The 20,761-nt window shown below is 43.7% G+C and overlaps 2 protein-coding genes and 1 long non-coding RNA gene across 9 annotated transcripts in view; all 3 read left to right on the forward strand.

Annotated features, from left to right (window-relative positions):
• The window catches only part of LOC119125332, a 74,383-nt gene extending 58,246 nt beyond the window's left edge, over nucleotides 1-16,137 (forward strand). Inside the window, exons 5-10 of one of the 4 annotated variants that reach the window (XR_005098462.1) lie at nucleotides 1,343-1,468; nucleotides 2,054-2,153; nucleotides 2,266-2,454; nucleotides 4,733-4,840; nucleotides 6,756-6,835; nucleotides 16,012-16,137. This is a non-coding gene — a long non-coding RNA (uncharacterized LOC119125332). The remainder of the gene's footprint in view (nucleotides 1-1,342; nucleotides 1,469-2,053; nucleotides 2,154-2,265; nucleotides 2,455-4,732; nucleotides 4,841-6,755; nucleotides 6,836-16,011) is intronic. The other 3 variants (XR_005098463.1, XR_005098464.1, XR_005098465.1) reach the window with 3 other exon arrangements.
• Nucleotides 16,138-16,380: 243 nt separating this feature from the next.
• Nucleotides 16,381-18,013, forward strand: LOC119125331 (bryoporin). Of its 3 annotated transcripts, none has more exons than XM_037255684.1 (4): nucleotides 16,381-16,518; nucleotides 16,645-16,802; nucleotides 16,856-16,961; nucleotides 17,460-18,013. In XM_037255684.1, exons 3-4 carry the CDS (start codon nucleotides 16,861-16,863, stop codon nucleotides 17,887-17,889), a joined length of 531 nt encoding a protein of 176 aa, XP_037111579.1. In that variant the 5' UTR covers nucleotides 16,381-16,518; nucleotides 16,645-16,802; nucleotides 16,856-16,860; the 3' UTR covers nucleotides 17,890-18,013. The 3 variants fall into 3 exon arrangements, with proteins under 3 accessions (XP_037111579.1, XP_037111581.1, XP_037111580.1); XM_037255686.1 differs by having other exon boundaries at nucleotides 16,383-16,518; nucleotides 16,645-16,799; nucleotides 16,854-16,961; XM_037255685.1 differs by lacking the exon at nucleotides 16,381-16,518 and having other exon boundaries at nucleotides 16,586-16,802.
• Nucleotides 18,014-19,074: 1,061 nt separating this feature from the next.
• apnl (actinoporin-like protein) lies at nucleotides 19,075-20,761 on the forward strand. Of its 2 annotated transcripts, none has more exons than XM_037255681.1 (3): nucleotides 19,075-19,208; nucleotides 19,622-19,731; nucleotides 20,234-20,761. In XM_037255681.1, exons 2-3 carry the CDS (start codon nucleotides 19,628-19,630, stop codon nucleotides 20,673-20,675), a joined length of 546 nt encoding a protein of 181 aa, XP_037111576.1. In that variant the 5' UTR covers nucleotides 19,075-19,208; nucleotides 19,622-19,627; the 3' UTR covers nucleotides 20,676-20,761. The 2 variants fall into 2 exon arrangements, with proteins under 2 accessions (XP_037111576.1, XP_037111577.1); XM_037255682.1 differs by lacking the exon at nucleotides 19,075-19,208 and adding an exon at nucleotides 19,218-19,353.

The raw sequence follows: 20,761 nt of genomic DNA on the forward strand, positions 1-20,761 counted from the left end.
GTATGCCCCACAACACAATTATCAGCACTGTAATGTATGTATGAATTCTCTTTTGCAGCCAATGTAGCCTACTTTACTACTTTGCACTTGAACTCACTGGATTGAACTCATTTTAAGGCTGTTGGGTTTGTGGCTCTCGGGCTTTTGTGGCCCCATTGTTCATTTCTTTAGTGCTACGACAACGTCAGTGCTTTTCATTAGTTTTTCATTAATAGCTAGATATGGTGTCAAGAAAATTGTGACTTGAGTTGCTTAATGTTGTGTTAACATGGAGACTATTAAATGGTAAAAAAAAAAAAAAAAACACCACAGATAGTATGTGAAGTGACATTTATGTTGTATTTTATTCTGCCCTCCTTGTTGAGTGACCCAAAGAGGTCCGTGCTCGATTCCCTTCGTGCCGTGACACAAACCACCAAGGAATACTTTGCAACTGAAGCACAGACATCTTGGAGCGGCATACAGTAGCTCGTATGCTCTTTGTGCTTGGAAAACTTGTAAGGTAACAATTAAGTAGGTTGGAAAACAGTATGTGGAGGGTTCAAGCGGTTGCTTTATTGTTGTGAAAAATGGTTTGGATATTTCAGTCTTTCCCACAAGTGCTTTCACACTGAGAGCTGTTGTGTAAAGTGTTGAATGTATCACTTGGCAGCTTTGCTATACGAGTTATTAATTATCGATCTCTTTTCATGCCAACTGTTACCTTAAAATTAGCTTGCCTAAAGTTTTTTGGTCTTAAAGACTGCAACAAACTAAGACCAACAAAAAACAATGTTAGTTTTACAGTTTTGGTTTTACAGCACTTTGAAGCCGCATAAAATTCCAATTCTGAGCGGCCATTTTCCCCAATCTCATTGGCCAGCTGCCCCATTTGCCCCTTCAGCTGAATTTACAATGAGATTTGACTATCATGCCGCGGGACGTCCTGGCGGCTCATTTATGTATCAAACAGTCTTCAGGGAGGAGAGACTACATCGCAACAACATCATTAATATGAGAGTCATTAATCGCGGTGCGCAGAATGTAGGAATAATGAGACCACCTCGTGATTAGTCTTTTTGTATGGCAAATTTATTATTAATGCTAGGAAACGACTACGGGAAGCGGAGCATTTACGCTGAAATTGTTTGTTTTGTGTGTGTGTGTGTGTGTGTGTGTGTGTGTGTGTGTGTGTGTGTGTGTGTGTGTGTGTGTGTGTGTGTGTGTGTGTGTGTGTGTGTGTGTGTGTGTGTGTGTGTGTGTGTGTGTGTGTGTGTGTGTGTGTGTGTGTGTGTGTGTGAGCGAGAGAACATGTGGTAACTTCGCAGTAACCGCTGACCTTGTCCTGCTTCCTTTCCTCCAGATGAACATCCTCTCAGAGCACCTGACAACGCGACTGAAGCCAAAAAACGTCCCCCGACGAGGGCGAGAGGTGGAGCGCAAAGGGGGAGCTCGCACCCCCCACCCCCCAAACTCCCACCCGCCCTCGGTGAGAACAGCATGGCACTTCATTTAAATTCTGCAAGCAGACATCCCATAAATCAGCAGCATTCTGACTAATGGCTTCTCCGTTGAGGGAAAACTTGCGCCTCGCTGCCTGGAGACGACGCTGCGCGCTACAAAAAGTGTGTGCCATGATTTTTTTGTGCCGGTGTGTAATTGTGCACTTTGACCACACAAAGCTCCCATGCGCTGCTCCACAATTAGCACTCATAATTTTAAAGTGTGACGTCAAAATGCGACGCACTAAGGTAACCTTGTGTTTGTGTGGCAAAGAATCTCCTGTAGGTAATGCGTACATTCCAATTATTTCATTTTAAAGTTCATAATCGTAATGATTTTTCTTGTTTTATTTTACTTGACTAGATTAGATGCACTAAATCACATAGGAGATTTTTATAATTAGATGTTAAAAGGCCTGCATTTTTTTTTTTCAATTCCACTGGATTTCATGTTCTCATGTTTTAATTTATCTTGGACTCAATTTGATTATGTTAGCTTAATTTATTATACTTTTATTGTTTAAATTGAATTATTGTTATGTAAATGAGTTGAGATGTTTAACTCTCATCAGAAAGAAGACAAGTTGCTAGTTGGTGGTGTTGAGAGTCCTGGAATGACTCCTGGATGCAGACCTCCTGGAACTTGACCATCAGGTCCATCAAGGTGATCAGGTGTGTTTGTTGTCGTTACAAAGTCAGTATCGCGTTTTTGTTGTCTATGATCAATAATCCTATCATCATCAAAAATCTGATCATGTAACAGTAAATATGTGTGCACACGTAGATAACATAAAGGGGCTGAGCACGCTACCCTGTGGGATGCCAGTGTTTGATTGAGCACCTGTCCCAGATGTGCACTTTCCAACATCGTACCAATTTGAGGAGACCTGAGTTCACGCTATTGTGTGGTGACATTCCTTGTGATGTTGCACACCCATCCTGTCCAGACAGGAGCAGACAAGCTGAGGTTGAGGTCAGTGTGGGCAACTTGTTTGCATTGTGATAAGACACAGCACCTCGGGGTCCGCGTTTGCGTGCTCGTGTAACACCCCCCGCCCTCACGGCACATCACTTCCCATGCGGCGGCATGTTAGACGTGCACGCCAGGCCACTCCGTGATCTCACACACCACACACACACACACATCTGGTAAATATGAATATATTTCACGGCTTATTGCCGACTGGAATGTCCATCATGAGAAATGCGGTGAGCTTTGTCCACGAGGTTGCACGAGACTCACGGGAAGTCCACCTGTGGCCCTGCGATAGGAGTCCTCTCCAGCCACTCGGAGCGATGCGGCCCAACATGTCACTCCACAGTCATGGCGAGCTCGCCACACAAGTTTAGCAGCATGACGCCATGCACACGGTGTGAGAGAACACGATAAGAGCAAAGTCTCCGATGCGAGGGGTCACGTCTCATGTTAAAGCTTCCTTTTCATCCTGTACCCCCGACCCTCCACCCCTTTTGTGTGTTTTTCTCTTCATCTCCCGTAATCCAATCTCATTAGCCCCATGAATGAGAGGCTCGCTGTGTGAATCCATTAAGAACGCCTCCTTCACTGTGTGCAGCCACTCTCTTTTTTTTCCTCCTAATCTCTCTAACCCCGTGGGATTAATCACCCACGGAGAACAGAAATCGACCCGTTTAATAGCTAAGAGATGTGACAAAAGGGCTGCGGGTGGAGAGGATGTGCTGGGAAATTATCGGCCAATTGATATTCACCGGAGAGCGAGCGAGTTAGTATGAATACCGTGTTGGAACGCTTGCCTAATTAGTTCAATTATCACCTCCGGCAAATCCGCACATGGATACGTACGGTCCGGCTGGAAGTGCCCACTTTGCCCATCTGTAAAAAAAACGTATTTGCACCGGCAAATACCAAAACTCAGTCAAGCCTGCCAGACCGTGCCAGAATGCGTCCCTTAGTTCAGTAAATGTTGGATGACATCTGTGACATCTCCATCGAGCTACTTTGAAAGCCATTTCCCCCACTTTCTCCTCTAATTGGCCATAAATGTCACGTCAAGGTGACAGCCATCTCTCACCTTGACATGCCGGCGACTTCGCCTCATTCCTGCCTCTTAGGAAAAAAATATATAAAAAAAACCTTGACGTGACGTGTCAGCGCGCCTAATCGTTGTCGTTGTTTAAGTTGGACGAAAAAGTTTAGACCTGCAGCAGAATTGGAGGGGGTTGTTATGAAATATTAATAAACCGTCTGGAGAGTACAGTAGATCATGAGCGGGGCCAAAGCGGCGTGGAAGCTGAATACACGATGGGCCGGGGGCTGTGTGGCGTTCGCTGAGCATTCATTAACCTTTCGCGGCTGCTGCGCCTACCTGCGCACCACTCTTTATTCAAAAGATGGCCGCCACCCGTCCAAGCGTTATCTTGAAATTCAGTCCAATTCCCAGAACGGCGCTGGTATTGAAATCGTCGCCAAGTGCGCCGGGGATGCCAGGGAAGGGTGGGTGGGTGGAAAGGTCAGTTTGGATCGGGGTTCGAACCCGCGAACTTCAGCCTTCCAACCTTACTTGATTTGAATTGCAAATGTGTCAGCAGTCGGTGCCTCAAAGCGCAGGAGGGAGGGGGAGGGGTCACGTGAGGGGATGAGGTACTGCTTGCTGCCAGAGCGGATTTTTCTCTTGAGAATTTAGTGGGATTTTCACAAAAAATTGTGTTATAATTAGTGGGAAGTTGGGCTGAAGCAAAATAATCAAATTGTGATTGCTATTGCAATTTAATATCTGAACCGCTTTTTAAATGTCTTGCATTGAACTTTCTTTTTTTTTTTCATTGAATTTCCTGTCAGATATTTATAGCTTACAATATTTGTAAGAAGAAAAATGTTTTTCCTGTGTGTCAAAAAGAAGATTACACGGTGGCCTTTTGGGTGGAAAAACATTGATTTGTAGGGGATGTTTAGCACACAAGTTCCCCACGTGGGTTAGATTACAGGTTTCGGTGTGACAAAGTGAAAGGACGAGCGAGAGCCGTCAGGCAAGTGCCAAGGCTCGATATGCTTTATTTTGTGCCATCGGCGGCCTCTAATCACACACCGACCGCTCCGAAATGTGTTTGTGTCACAGTGACACACCGTGTGAGTCGTTTTGTTGTCCCGAGCCGCGTTCCTCTCGCTTCTCATAGGCTGATAAGAATGATAATAACTTGCCGCTTGCTAACGATGATAATGAGGCATTTCTCTGAAGGATATTAAGATGGTATCGTCATCCTCTGACACGCAGGGCGGTGGCAGTGTGTGTCTAATTACGAGGCGGCGGCGATCCCGACGGCTCTGTTTGAAGAATATGGCAACTGTACAGCTTCTTCGACAAGTATTCATTTTTTTTACGGTAAGTCAACATCATTTGTTTCAAATAAGATCAAACAGTCATCGCAAGAGAGGGAGGCAACTGGAATATAGTCAGCACAAAGTTTGACAGCCACTTGGAAAATCATTACCAAAAATAGAAAAATTTTAGGAAAAAATTGTAATAAATTTAAATAGTTTTGATTGTTTGGCCACTTACACTGTTGCTAGGTAGTATTCTTGGGGCATGATGACTTGTGCCTCTCAACCCCATTTTAGAAAAAAGTACCAAAATCTAAAACTCGCCCAACTAAGACTGCATTGGTGATTAATTCTTGGAGGCATGTCAGTTTTTGCCCCTCAAGCTAATTTTATTTTATTTTTTTATTGAAATTTGCCAGTCAGACTTACTATTCCGTTTCCTTAGCAAAGTGGATGCCAAAAAGGATGCCAAAAATATATCCACAGTATGTTTCAGAAACTGTATAGCATACATAAGTTACAAGTTATTGCTGCGACTATAGCTGAACATTAATAGTATTATCAAACGCCGACACATTTATTGTACCGTGCGCACATTCATTTATTTTCTCCTCCAATATCACTGAGAGGTTGCGATTTATGGCCTGAGCCGCAACAAGCCAACAGGGAATGATTGAGATCTTTTAGCCTCGCTTTTGATGAGCTCCCACTGCGTGTATTATTTACATTTTTATTTACATAGCTGTCTATACGCTGCTGTAGCAGCAGCACAATCGTCCTTGGCGTCATATGACCCGGCGGCCTTCTTAACATTTTCGCCCTAAATTCTTTCGCAAGTTGAGGAATTCTTTTCTCCCTCCTTGCTCCACACTTTGCCGCCGCCCCCCCATCAGTAACAATTAGGAGCTCCGGCTGCACTACATGCGCATTGTCCCGCCTCGTTATTGTTTCAGTCACTCACAGCATATCAATGCTTAACGGGGAAATTAGCATGCGCGCTAGCAACGTGAAGTGACACCTCGCCGCGCCCTCCCTGCGCTCTCAGGTCGCTTCGGTTAGAAACGCACACGGGGAGGCCATTAGTGAGGAGGGGAACATGACTTCAAATTTTAATCCAAGCTCTCAAATCTTTTCAGATTTACTGCATTGTTGCACCTTTCGACAAGGATAACCACCTCAGTATATTGCACTATAAAACGCTCTACATAAATTATTTTGAAGCCTCATAGATTGCCGCTTTGAAAGCTTGTTCTTAATGAGGAACACAGAAAATGTAATTGTGGTGGAATTTTACATTTCAGAGCAGCTATGATATGTTAAAGACGCAATTCAGGCAGTGTGTTTCCATGAAAGTGCGCTATTGCTTATTTTGAGTTTCTCCCCCGTAGTGAAGACATTTTTCCTTTTCCGCATACTTGCATTGTGCGCATGAATAACAACGAATCGGCGGGCCGCCGTTGCTCGCATAGACTCCCGTCTTAACCTTATACATGATGAATCAAAAGGACATTTATGCAGATGAGAACGGAAGATGAAGGAGGGGAAAACGCAGGGGTTGTTTTGGCTTCCCGCCTCCTCTCTGGAAGCACCTGAGAGTATCGGAAGCGGAACGAGGCCGAGGCTTTGGGGAGATAGCTTCATCGCCCCTCCAAAAGGAATGCCAGAGGAGGGCGACTGGCGCGGAGTCCGGCCTCGGCGGCTCAGGGGGCCGCCATCTGCCGTGTGTCATTGAGGCCGCACTGTATAATGCACCCCAACCTCTCTTTCGGACCTCCTCGAGAATCTGCGGTGGGATTATGTACTGCGAGCTGCTAATAATGGTGACGAGTCTCATGGGCTCACACTCCCGAAGCAGCGGCGCAATAAAGCCAGGAGCTAGCAAGTGCACGGCTGTTTAATGGAAAGGGAAGCTAGAGCTGCCACGCTTTATTTGAAGGCAGCCTCTGTTTGAGCACCCCCCTCCTCCCTCTCTGTAGACCACCACCTTTGGAGGAGATCTGACATCTCTTGCTTCTTCTCACATGGGCCACTGCAGACACCACACAGACGGCAAACGGTGAGCAAGATTTTCAGAAGTGAAATATGAGAAGATAAAGAAACACAAGACTGTTTTTGGTTACCGGGAAGAATGCACTTTGGCATTAACCGGCAAAAGCCAAAATGAAATTATCTAGATTGGAAAATCCCAAAATTCGATTGTAGCCCTTGTAGAAACCTAGAAATGTGCACAAAAAAAATATTTTTTACTTTTTCATTTTACACCATGATCACTATTCTAAATTAAATGTAAAACATTTCAAATTTTATCCACTGCTATTTTGGTCACAAATAATATGACTAAGTATTAATCTTCTTAATTTAGACTTTTTATATCAACTGCTGCTTCGTTCCTTTCATTTTTAAAAAAAAAAAACTTTGTCTTTAGTGCTGCAGCCCAAACATCTCAAATGTCGTCTTTTACGATTCGGCGCCATCTGCCCGGCCCAGAAGTCAGGACGACGACGACACAACAGGGCCACTCTTGTGTTGTCTTGTTCTATTTATTCCTCGATAATGAGAAAGCAGCAGAGGGATCAGATTGCCACTCGCTGCCAAACATTGACACCCGTGAAAAAGTCTCCCTCACCCATATGGCTCACCAGCGGGGGGGCGGGGCTTGACTTCACCCACTGGGTGACAGATCTCAGGTACCACCAGGTCGCCGTGAGTCGTTACCCTTCCAGAAAAGTATTTCAAAAGATTTGATTCCCGCCGTCATACCTCGCCTTCCCCCACATTCATCCCATTTTTGGCCATGTGAGTATGTGCTGTGAGACTAATTGCACGCTCTTGGAAGGTTTGAGGGGGCACAGATTGAGTATGGCACGCGTGCAAATATTTAATTCAGCACCCGGCCATAAATCGAGCGCCCAAGCCGAACTTGGGCGGGCAGCAGGCCGGCTCAAACCGGGCTCACATGTATAATCCCGTGGAAAGTCGTCTGAAGTTGTGACACGCATGACGCAGCGCTCACTTGCTGCCCCTCCCCTCCCTCCCTCCTAACCTCCCACGTCTCACCGAAGATTAAGCGTAATTACAAATTCTGTCAAAGTCCGAGGAAACAGGGAATTTCATTCTAAAGAAATAAATATTTCTCCATTATACACATTGCGTAAATAACATCCCAAGGACCCGCCCCCCCTGTGGAGAAGCCACCTCATGGGATCAACCCGACCGAGCTTGACATCTTCATTATGGATCGCCCACCCCAGGCAAGATCACGCTTGTCTGGATCTATTACAGACATGCGACTAGATGCTCACCTTCAAGAAAACGCCCGGTGACGTTGAAGTCACACAAATTTATTTTATTTCATAGAATCGAGCGTAATTCTGCCTTCGTAAATGTTTTTCTCATTTGAAGCGTGAACATTTTGAACCTTACACCTTTCTTTGTATTCGGTACCTGTGACACGCACTAAATGAACTTGAGTGACATATTGCGAAAGTAACCACCCCTCCCTAAATGCATCCGAAGTGACTCAGCCGAGCTGGCCCTTCAACCGTTTAACATTTGACGAAACCTACCACTTTCTATTCATTTCTCGCCTTTCAGGCGGGGAGGAAATGAATCACGGCGCTGTCAAGAAGAGATGCGGGAGCAATAACAGCAGAAATGGGAGGGGGGGGGGACTTTCTTACAACTTGTCTTTTTAGTCCAGGAGGACGTTTTTTGTATTTCCTCTTACGTGAGACATGTCCACCCAATTTCATGTCAGTTAGTAAAACTCGGTTGCAATTTCTCTTCAACTTTCCAGGGGGCGCTACTGAGTGACATTATAATTTCCAGTGTAGCAATATACATGAAATTTGACTCCTACATGGATTTATTAGTCGTCGAGGGCTAGTAGGAAGTCTCCAAATGATGTCTCGGATCGATGCGGTTGTTAAAACGTTCTCGTAATTGACGCTTTATGTGAACATAACAATAAATATACAGTCAATCGTCTCACCGCCGGGGAGGGGTTGGGTGAGCGCTTTTTAAAGAAAGTCTCGCTGATTAATACTTCCTGTGAGAGAAACATTAAAGCGTCTCACAGATGTGCAGCATATTGCGACATTTAACGAAGGAACATGCACATGAATTATTTTTTTTTAAGTGTGTAAAAGTTGTAACAAAGTGCTTGAAATTGAGCTATATTAAGTTATTGGTGTGAATTTAGTGTGTGATCGTCCATATGTGCTTTGTGGTTGTCTGGAGACCAGTCCAGGGTGGATTGAAATGGAGATGTATGGCAGGGGTGTCAAAATTATTTTTGTCGTGAGCATAGTCATAGTTTGCTTCAAAGGGCCCTTAAAATTGTCAACCCAAATAAACGTATGAACGTCTCATATTGTATATATATAGTATGGGCTACACAACAAACTGATGAATAACTCGTTTTCAAAACAGAGACTAATAAAACTGTTCAAATATTAAAATCAAATCAAATATTTAAAAATAAAAAGTATTTGACAAAATTAATGGTAATAAAAATTGCTAACAATATCTCTATTTTTTAAAAGTGAAAATAATTTGAAATTCTGGAATTGACATATAAATTCGATGCACACTTTGTCTTCGCGGGCCACTTAAAATAATGTGGCAGGCCGTATCTGTATGGCTAATTGTGAGGTCCAATATGTTGGATTTCGATTTTTATTGTCATTGTGGAACACACAACAAAAGCCCCAGACTATTGAATTGAATAACTGAAAAGAAGACCACAAAATATTTATTTCCATCCTTTTCATCAGTTTGTTGCACAGCTCTCAAACAAAACGTGTGCACGCGCTCGTTGCCTTTAGCTTCCTCGCGCTATCTCCTCTCACCTCGCCGAGCAGTCGAGGTCTGCCATCTGCGCAGGTGCCATAGCGTGATGATGTGCCAGGTTCTGACTGGAGGAGAATTGGCCCGGGGTGCATGACTTGCAGGGCCATTGGCACAGGCACTCACACTCTCACTCTCTCGCTGCGAATTGAGAAGTGAAGAAAACAATTAAAGGAAAGGCTGCGGTGTGAGAGGAAGCGAGAGCCTGAAGGGACGTGTTGTAGATATTACACACTTAAGCCAATGGAAAGCATGAGCGTGTCGGTTTATTCTGCGGGCTTGTACACAGGTGGCGGGTTGTTGTTGTTTTTTTTGAGGGATCCGATCCACTTTTTTATTGGACACTTTGGCTCGGCAAAATACTCACGAGTGATGACTAGAGGCCAAAGATTGCTGAATTGGGAGCAGTTTATCCACAATAATCCACCTCAGATTGGTTTTGAGCCAAAATCAGTTTAGGACTCTTTATCAGGCCTGTTTCAAGATGAAGGGGCTGAGTTTGGCAAGTCTAGCGCAATAGGTAGTTTTCTTTTTTTGGGCTGTTTTGTAGACGGGTGCAGTTAGAAATGGGCGTTTGCGCCGTTGTGGGAGTGAATATAGCTAAGTTGATTCTTAAAGGGCTGATATTTTTCCCTTAATATTTGGAGAGGATTTTTTTCTAAATGACATTCACACAGTATTTTCTTATGCAACATGGTGGAAAGAGAATTTAGTTGGAAATTTTTCAAAAAATTGGTGTCGTTAAAACTGCTCCACGCTGATACAGAGCAAAATGAAAGTAATATATAAATGTCACAAACATTTTATTTTTGTAAAGAAAATGTAATTGTATTTTACCTTCTTTAATTTTAACGTCATATTTAATTAGTATTTTTTTATTGTAGTTTCAAATTTTTTTTTTTTCATTTTCACTTATGCTAGCCAAATTATAATTTGCACAGCAGACGTGGTCACCTGGCCTCCACGCTGCAAAAAGTGACAGTCAGGCTTTTCCTTGAAGAAGTACTTTTCAAATTAAACTTTGCATTGGAAGGAGCCAAAGGCCTTCTCCACTGTTGAGTAAGCACATATCCGCTGCCGTGACATATTGCAGCTGTAATCACAATGTGTCACCAAGATGTATTATTAGCATCATTGGCCCTAAACTGGCGTTATGACGTGTCAGGGACATCGGGCCAACGCGCCGGGTCGACCTCGCGACCATCAATCTTCCCCATCACGCCGGCCGCCTACTGCTTTTTAAATACGTGCATTATAGCCACTTTTTTTTTTTCCTGCGTGGGGGGAAAAGTGGATTTAATTAGCGCTTTTTAAAATGCTCCATTGAGTGATAACCTTTCAGTGGGTATCAACTCAAATGTGCCATCTGGAGTTTTGAAATGAGCGCCGTGGATGACTTTCCTTGCTTTTATTTTTTTTTCTTCCTGTTTATACTCAAAATGTTACGGATGGGTCAGTTTCATGACCAGAACAGTTAGTTTAGCGGGTCTGTGGCAAGAATGTGTCTTTGACCTTAAGATCTGTGTTGCTTGTGTTGCGGCGCCGATCGATCCGGCACGCGAGTGTCCCTGATTGTGCGCTTGTTGGCGTTTGGATCAATGCTGCCAGCCAGCACTTTCCATGTCCAATTAATCAAAATCACGCTTCAAGATTGTTGATGCATCTTTGGGAAAAAGCAAGGTCTCGTCACGTGCCAAAGCTATGGATTTTGGATTAGGATCAATTTTCAGACTTTCTTTTAATGCAGTCAGCTGTGAGTGTTGAGTTTTGCTTTACTGCATTTGCGTTTGGTTTTTTTATGTCTTTTTTTTTTCAAGCATTTTATGCATTATTTGCTGTTATTATATTTAAAAAAACGTTTCCCCCAACATGGGTGGGACACAAGAATTTACAGATCCAACTGTTTGTATAGGTTTTTTATTTATTTATTTTTATTAGAAAGTCAACTTGCAATACTAAGCGACACTCTTCAAATGTCACCGACATTGTCGTGAGAACTGGGATGAAAGGAAAAGCACAGAGCTCATCACCTGCTCATTGAATGGCGATGAAGTAGCTGCAATCCTTTATTGGAAAAAAAAAAAAATTGTCCATCTTTATTAAAAACAGCCATATAAGGGAAGGAAAGGGTACTTTGAGGCCCTCTAACATGAGTGGGGAAAAAACAAACAAGAAAAAGTGATAGGATAGCGAGATGTTATTGTGTGGGTGACAAATGAGCTTGGCGGCAAAGCAGCGAGCAATCAGATTGACTTTATCAAAGGTGAAGAATCGGAAGACTATAACCATGGAAACACTTAAGAGAAGCCACCCATTGCATTGAGCCCTGTTAAACTGTCAAGTGATGATAAAAGAAGTGTTTGGGGGGGGCTTGGAAGGTACGCCCGCTAAAATGGCTAAAATAAGACAGTAGGGAAGAGCAGGAGCGTAACACGGAGGGGGGGTCAAATCCATGACCGTGCCCCCCGTGTGTCCAGCCGGCCCGTCGCTCCGGATTCATCATCAGTCAACAGCAAAATGTCATACGTTTCATCGCCTCACCCCGGGCGGCCCGCTTTTAATTGCGCCGGCCTGGCTAACTGACTGTGATGGGCACAGCTCGAGGTCTTGCATGTGGGGTGAGGAGGGGGGAGGGGGCAGGTGAGGGGTGATAGTAGCAGCCAGCAACAAGACAAGAAAGCAATAAAACTGATAAATGACGGCAAGATTCACCGATAAGATGACCCCCCACCTTCCCACCTGTCTCACCCCTCCGAGCATCCTTCCAAGTTATCCTCTTATTGAGCACTCGTCCGTTTACAGACCAGCGGTCCCCGACGGCTTTGCGATCGATGGGATTATGCTTCTTCTAAAGTGGCGTGGGACGTAACGGCTTTACTTATTTACATCTGTTTTAATCAGCACGAAAATCTCATGAACATATTTGGAATTGGCATAAAAAAAAATTTAGAAAACGTAGAAAATTAAATACTGTGTTTTCCCTCGTGACGGCAGCACTTCATCCCCAAATGTGTGCAGATCAGTGCATGTGGCGCATGCAGTGGACACAATCGATCCCCTAGCGAGGATCCCGGTGTTTGTATTGCATTAATGCAAGAGTGAGGAGGCCTGTGTTTGTGCATCAGGAGATATGCAAATCGTCCGCATATATACATGCAGCATAGCCGGAAAACAAAAAAATCTTTTTTTCTTGAGGAATTGTATCCAAAAGAGTACATTGCATATTCCCGTGTGGTAATTAGCGGAAGATATGCAAGGAGGGAAGCGAATTGGCGTTCAAGGGCCTTTTTGTGTATCGGCGCGCACCGATAATCAGAAATCAATGACGCCTCTCGTTCTGATTGCTGACTCAAACAACGAAAGCGCGGATGTATAGCGCATATATTAGCATAGCTTGAGGCTTCAAACTTCTTCTGGTTTTGATGCTCACACTGATGGAGGAAAATATACACATGCTGCTAGAAACATTAGTTCTGAACAGGGGCGTGCAAAAGGGGGGGCCCAATGGGGCAGTCGCCCCTCGGGGGCATAACACTTACTGAGACCGGGTGTGAGTACAAGTAATTCATTGAGTACTCACCGATACTGACCACCGATACTTGAATCACATACGTGGAATTGAACTATAGTTTAAAAGTAGCCATTAAAATTTGACGACACGAGAGACTCCGCTGTGTAATTCTAATCTAATCTAATGTCTTTTCAAGTCACCCAGCAAATGCAAATATGGATATATGCTGCATACATTTGCATAATTGAGCCATCAAATACTTTGTCTTCAAAAAGTTTGCCCGAGCGCTATTTTTCAACACGCGCAATTCCCACAGATGGAGAAAAGGGATAGCAAGAGTGGCGCGTGCTAATTGCAAGCCGCCAAACAGTTTGGCTTGTTTTGACTCGTCGTCTTCGTTTCTCCTTTGTTGTTTTTTTTTGTATTCCTGCATGGCACAATATTGATTTGGCTCAGCCAGAGGATGACGACGAGTATTAATCCGTGCAAATCATCTCCCAGGCGTGCTTTTTATTCCCGCTCTCACCTCTGGCGCGTCACCCCGCCTAAGTTTTAGCTGCCGCTAATTTGAGCAAGCGGATGCGCCAGCATGCTCTGTCAACTTAAAGCCCCCCCCCCCCCTCTTCGCTAAACCTCGCCACCCCTCTCGCCTTCTTCAGCGCGTGCCCTCTTCAAAGCGCACAAACACACACACGGGCCGATTAATGTCAAGGACTTTTGACTAAACATCACACATGCAGATTAAAGCCATGTGTCCGGATGTACTTCCTCAGGTTTGCCCCCCCCCTCCCCGTTTCAATGTAATCCCCCATCCTACTTCCCCTAATGGATGTAATATTTACACTTAAACCATAATCGCTTAAACATTCATTTACAAGGCCATATTTGGCGCCGGCCGGCCCTGACAGCCTATTCATCACCGAGTAAATGTGCAGAACCCCCCCTCGCAGCAATCAATCAATACGCTCGTCTCCCGGCGAAACATCATTTCAGATACCCAAATTAATCACTGTGAAGTTTGCATAATGCCACCTTATACCTCGACCTCACTTGTTGGGAGGGGCTGTGCCTATTACTCTGCGTTTACCTTTGAAAACTGTTGGCATGACCACGGGGATTAATCAGGCCTGCCCCCCGCTCTCAGTTGTGATGAATGCGTAGCAATGATGTGGAATATGGGATTGGAGATTTAGTATAAAGTTTAGAAAATGACTACGTTATGGTTTTCTAGTGCACGGCGGGACGTGTGGTTAGCACATCTGCCTCACAGTTCCAAAGTTTGGGCTTCCTGTAAGAGGAAAGGAAGAGTGGGAGGGGGGGCAACTCCAGGCCCGGCCCAGCCACTTAATAAAGCGCCCGAGAAGAGGATTTTAATCCAAAGTAAAAAAGTATAGTGACATAAAACTCCAAAGCCGTGACGTCCCCATGCTCAGGATGCAAAGCGTTTGAGAAATGTAAATGTAATGCCTATTTATTTAAAGTTATTCCTTTAACATTACATGATATGTTAAAAAGTCATTTAAATTAAAGATCAGTTGTATAAAATGTGATTAAAAGTAATAAATCTAATTAACAATTCAAATACAAAATGAACATAAAAAAACTTAGGCTACTGAAAGTAAGCCTAAGTATCTGTGGGAAAAAAGAATAAATAAAAAATAAAGAATAAAAAAGGCACCTATGCCTACACCTGTCCACTAGGTGTCACCAGATTGTTCTTTTGCCAATCAAGTTTCTTATCGCCATTTTCAGTCCTTGCTGCAATATTAGACCTTTTTAGATAGAAATATTTGGTCTTTGTTATATTCTAGTCCTTAATTGTCCTTTGTACATTTCAGGATGCTAAAAGTTCCACATAAAACCTATAAAAAAACAAAGATGACATTAATGCCATCTTTTTTAATCTTTTATATGTTTATTTAATTATCTCGGCTCAATGATAATCCTCAATTAATAATACCTTCTTGTAATTTGAGTAGTTTCTCTTAATCTCCATTTTGAATTCAGCAGCATGCATGCATCTTCACATCATTTGGATTAAAAAAAAAAAAAGCATCAGCTTTGCTCGTCTCTTGAGGACGACAAGCGTGCGCGGTATTGATGCTGCGCTCGATGTAATTGACTACGATTTTATCTCGAGCTCATTTTTCTTTCCATAAATGAATGATTATTATTATTTTGTTCTTTTGTCACCCGCTTAAGTGGTCTCAAAGATAACGACACGGCAAAAGCAGGTCGTTTTGTAGCAGAAAAGGCCACAACCATAAAAGGGAAACAATTTTCTTTTGCAAAAGGCATTCCTTTTCTTTTTTTCCCCCAATTTCTTGTGCCCCACCAATTCTGCCTAGCAACAAGTGACCACACAAATTTGTCGTAACCACAAATAAAATCTATAAAATTCTAAATTTAATTCAAAATTAGGCCAATGTAAAATGATAAATTTAGTATGGTGTTAGTTTTGTATTTCTACATGTAAACTGTCTTTATTGGCCCGTTTTTGCATTTTTACACCCTCAAATGAGGTCAAATTTCTATTTGTGACTTTTAACAACTTATAGCCGTTTGTCGAGACAACTTAATAAGCCACTTTTCTTAGTTTTGAATGAAAAAGAAAAGCGAGTCAATTATCATCACTCATCAGAGTTATTTTTCTTGTAGCCTACCATTTTATTTCCCAATCTGATTAACGAACGTTATGGTGGGATATAATGAAGGCGAGGCCAGGCGCCTCATGTTTAATGCAGCTTTCTGCCAAGGTAACTGGCTGAGCTTCACATGGAATGCTTGACCGTACAAAGTCTGTTTAATGCAAATGTATCTTCTTTTTTTTTTTTTTTTTTATTAAATAGATGTTCTTTTTTTTTTTTTTGCAGTCGTTTGTGACCATCTGCTGACTTGAAGCATCGAAGATGAAGGCTTCCCTACAGCTGGCGCCGTGTTATATGCACGAGTTAAGCACATCTCAAAACGTCTGGGAAAGCAGGAAACACAGTTAATTGGCAAGTGGCTATCATCTCATATTCCAGTAGTAGTGTGTGTGTGTGTGTGTGTGCGCGTGTGTGTGTTGTTTTTGTGTTATTCTTGAGGTCTCTCCAGGGGAAGTATGCAGCCAGCCACGAATATTCTATACGAGTGTTGACGTATGGAATGGGCATTCCCAAGCGTGCCTTCACTTGCAGCCACTGGCACGCCGTTGCGCAATAAGGGGTGGAATGAACAGACCGCGGCTGCAAGTTACAACCTGGAACGTTCCACTGAGTCGTTTGAGACTGGTCTTTTGTAAATGAGGAGCATGTTAATCGTATTCAAATGATCAAATATTAAAACAAAAACAGAGGAGGAACACATTGGAAAAGTAGTTTATATTTTATTTAACATGTGTATGTTACATTTTCTACATACGTTACATTTTCTACATATTTGTATCGTGTCGAGCTGTCAAGCATTTGTTAGTCTCTTTGTGAGGGTGTAGCCGAAACGTATGTTTTGTTCTTTCTTCCACTTAGCACAGTGAACACGCCCGCACTTGTGTCGGTCGTCTACTAAGAGCGTCCTCGTTGTTCCGCCTCTTCCTCCTCCTCCTCTTCGTCCTTCTCGCACTGGTCGGGAGAAAACACAGACGCTGCTACCTCACACAAGCCGGTTGATTCACCCCCAAAAAAAGGTAAGGAGGACTTTACTTCTTTGGGCGTAAAGATGCTAACTTTGTTGTTGCAGCCACCATGAAAACGGCAGAGGCCCTGTCAGCGACCCTCACCACCAACACGAACTGCTCATTCGAATTCACCAATGTGAGCTCCATCTACTGCCTCATTAACCCCAAGTGAGTTGTTACAAACCTGCTTTCTGTTTTGATCAGAACATAACCATCTAGTGCAGGGGTTTCCAACTGGTTTTGTCCAGGGGACCACCATTATAACCAAGAAGCAACTTGGGGACCACTGCTTTGGCGGAATATTTTTTTTATTTTGCACCGAAGGAAAATGGACCTATACAGGCCGTTTATTTGCATCTGTATGTCTATTTTGGGAATCTTAGCTATATTCATTATAATTCGGATGGATAAATGATTCACAAAATTAGCTGGAAAATAAATCAAGTCTAAATAATAAATCATTTTTATTTTAAAAAATATTACAATTTTCAATTTCGCGGACCACCTCCAATAAAGACACGGACCATTAGAAGGCCGCAGACCACTGGTTGACAATCCCTGGTCTAGTGCGTCCTGGGCAATGAGGCATTTTGACCCTTGTAGGCCACCGTAGTTGTAATGTGTTCATGTCAGAGCTTTGATTCTGCGTTGTTTTTTGTGCGGCAGGGTGTACATGTCGAGCGGCTTCTGCCAACACCCGCCGCAGCCGAGCATCCGCAGCGGGCAAACCGAGCTGTGCTCCTTCACCAAGGACGACCACACGGCCACCGGTGCCGTGGGCCTGCTGACCTATGACCTCTTCCACATGCAGAGCCGCGCGTGCTCACTGCGTATGGCCGTCATGTTCTCGGTGCCCTACGACCACAATCTGTACAAGAACCGGCTGGCGGTGGGCATCTTCCAGAAGTCGCGCGCCTGCGACAAGAAGCTCTACGAGCAAATGTACGACGGCAAGGATATGAACGGCTTCAGCCGGGCGGAGGCCAACGGCTCTGGGCTTGTGTATGGCACCCAACAGGTGGATGTGAGGGCCACCATGTCCACTGTGGGCAAGGCTATTGTGAAAGTGGAATTTTATGATCAGTTGAATCCCTAGCGCCTTGCACGTCCCTTAGATCTGCTGTATAAAAAAAAAAAAATACAAAAATGTGTGCATCAAGCTATTTTGAATTATACCTTCAAGGTTATTGGATTGATATAATAAAGTACTCAAATATTAACGTTTGGTTGTTATGAGTCATTATTTCACTTAAGTAGCAGCTAAGGGTGAATCTGTGTGGATGTTTTGTGTTTTCAATCACAGGCATGATCAGTTGTGCAATAAAGGGCGAGTTGGGAGGTCAAGAGTTCAACGCCCCGGCGTGGGTTGGTTTTGATCCTCAAAGTGCCAGCGTGTAATTTGCATGTTGTGCCCATGTTGCATTTTATTTCTATGGTGTTTTTTTTTAATTGTTGGAGGAATCAAATACTGTTTAAATGAAGTCTTGATTTAACCAACAAGTTGTATTCTCTTGCTAGGATTTGCACATGGAATCTCCCACCCCAAAGGATGAGCGTGTTAATATTACACCACGAGGTATGTTTTTCTTTGTTGACTTATTTTTATTTTAGTTTCAACAGCTACTCTACCAAGTGTATTAAAGCCATGACAAAACTAAGTGAACTAAATGCAAGTTTGAAATGCTGGTTCAAAACCCTAATTTGAAATGTGCAATTTGAAACCCTAACTGTAGTTAAAACCATATTTAAAACCCTAACCCTCATTTGAAACGCTAATTTGAAACCCCAATCCTACTTTAAAATCCAAATTTAAAACACTAAACCTAGTTTTACACCCGAGTTTGAAACTCTAACCATGATATTAAAAACAAATTGTATTTTAAAACCCTAATTTGAAACTGTAACCCTAGTTTGAAACTTTTTAGAAATCCTAACCTTAATTTGAAATCCTACCCTCAGTTTATAAACCCTAATTTGAACCCCTAATCCTAGTTCAAAACCCCAATTTGAAACCAAAGGTTGACTACACTAGTTTTCCTATTATGTGGCCCTGCCAATTGTGTCAAAAATTCCAGAGCATGACTAAAAGCGCTCCGGACCTATGTTGCAACTTGCCTCTGATTGATAGTGTTGCTCGACGACCACACAAAGCGTCAACAGGGTAAACCTGCAGGATAGAAAACATTCCAAAATACACACCGCAGAATTGGGTGCGGCTCAGGTGCAAAAATATTTGCTGTCATTGAACCGCAAACGGGAGGATCGCGATGACTGAAACTTTTTCAAGGGCGGACACGTTTGGACTGAAAAGGGTGTTGTCCTACCATAAAAAAAGAAAAAAAGACCTCCTCCTCCTAGGCTTTTCTTCTTTTTTTCTCCCCCCACTTTGGAATTTGAAAGCACCTAAGCAGGTAAGTGCCTCTTGCTTCGAAACATTTTACCTTACTGGCCTTTGTTGATGAAAAGTTAAAGCGAGAGGCCCGCTGAGACGACTGCGTGATTTTGTATAGCCGACTTTCTTTCAGCCGATAGACTTGGTCGGGGAGCCGTAATTGAAAAGGTACGCTGGCTAATTAGGCCATCGACAGTCAGAACGAAGCGGTTCTCCTGGCTGCGCTTCACACATCTCATTATCCGGCCCAAATCCATCATTTATAAGCGCAGCGGCTCTACCGGTGCCTCAGAAGGTCAGCCGAATGCCAGCAGAGCAGCATCGGCAGAGTATAGGTCAGGACCAAGTTTTAGGAGGAATCGTCCTGACGAGTGAGGTGAAGGAGAGAGGCGAGCGCTAATTCCTCCATCTCCATTTTCTGCTCTTTTTACGCTAGGCCGACATGACGGAATCCGCCGAAGCTGTGGCCGCTGAAGTGAGCAGCAGGAGGAGCGTGACCATTGAGATCATCAATTTGACCAACAATTACTGCCTCATTAACCCCAAGTAAGCACCGAAAGATAATCTTGGTAGATCTGATTCAAAATATTAGACACTGCCAGAGCAGGGTCAGGTTTGTAAAGCCAATTAGGATGCTTAAGAAACTTTACAAATTTATTTTAATGATGTGAATATGGTGGTACCTTGAGATGCAAGTCAGACTTATTCCTTGTCCACACTCATAACAGTCTTATCTCAAGTCATTGTTCCTCATTTAAATAAATGGGAATGCCATTAATCCGTTCCAGAAAACAAACGTTTGTAATGTCTTTGTAAAGAGTGTAACGGTTTTGGCCACATATTTTGCTTCAATTCAATGGACAGCATCCCAAATTTTTGCACTCAAGTCAAAGCAAAAATCAGCTCACTCGTATCTCAACGCCCCAATCTCAAAAAAGTGACTCAACAGCGCCTCTGCTGGTTATAGTCAAGTATAGCATTATTGTTTTCGCACAAGCAGCTGAATTCTAAACGTTCAATTACTCAATTCACGGATGGCCCACGACAGGGTCTACCTGGAGAACGGCGAGGTGTACAACCCGCCTCAGCCCACGGTGCGACCCCTGAAGACTGAAGTGTGCACCTTCACCAAGTCCAGCAGCAAAGCCACGGGCAGCGTGGGCGTCCTCACCTACGACCTCTTCGAGAGGTCTCAGAAGGATTTCATCGAGACGGTGGCCATCATGTTCTCCGTGCCGTGGGACTACAACCTGTACAAGAACTGGTTCGCCGTGGGCATCTACAAGAAGGGCCGCGAATGCAACAAGGACTTGTTCAAGGAGATGTACAACGAGAAGAAGCAGCGAGAGCACGGCTTTACCCGTGAGGAGGCCACGGGCATGGGGATCAACTACGTGGGCAGTTACCTGGATGTCAAAGCCAGCATGGGCCCGCTGGGCAAAGCCATCATGAAGGTGGAATTGTGGGATAAGCTCTTCACATCCAACTAGGCAGCCGCCGTCTTCGTCAATCAACCGACGTATTTTGTATCTGTATGGCGGCCTCCTTCCCTTCAATAAATCTGCTTAAGATCAGA

Source organism: Syngnathus acus, chromosome 8 (assembly GCF_901709675.1).
Source record: "Syngnathus acus chromosome 8, fSynAcu1.2, whole genome shotgun sequence".
Taxonomy (NCBI): domain Eukaryota; kingdom Metazoa; phylum Chordata; class Actinopteri; order Syngnathiformes; family Syngnathidae; genus Syngnathus; species Syngnathus acus.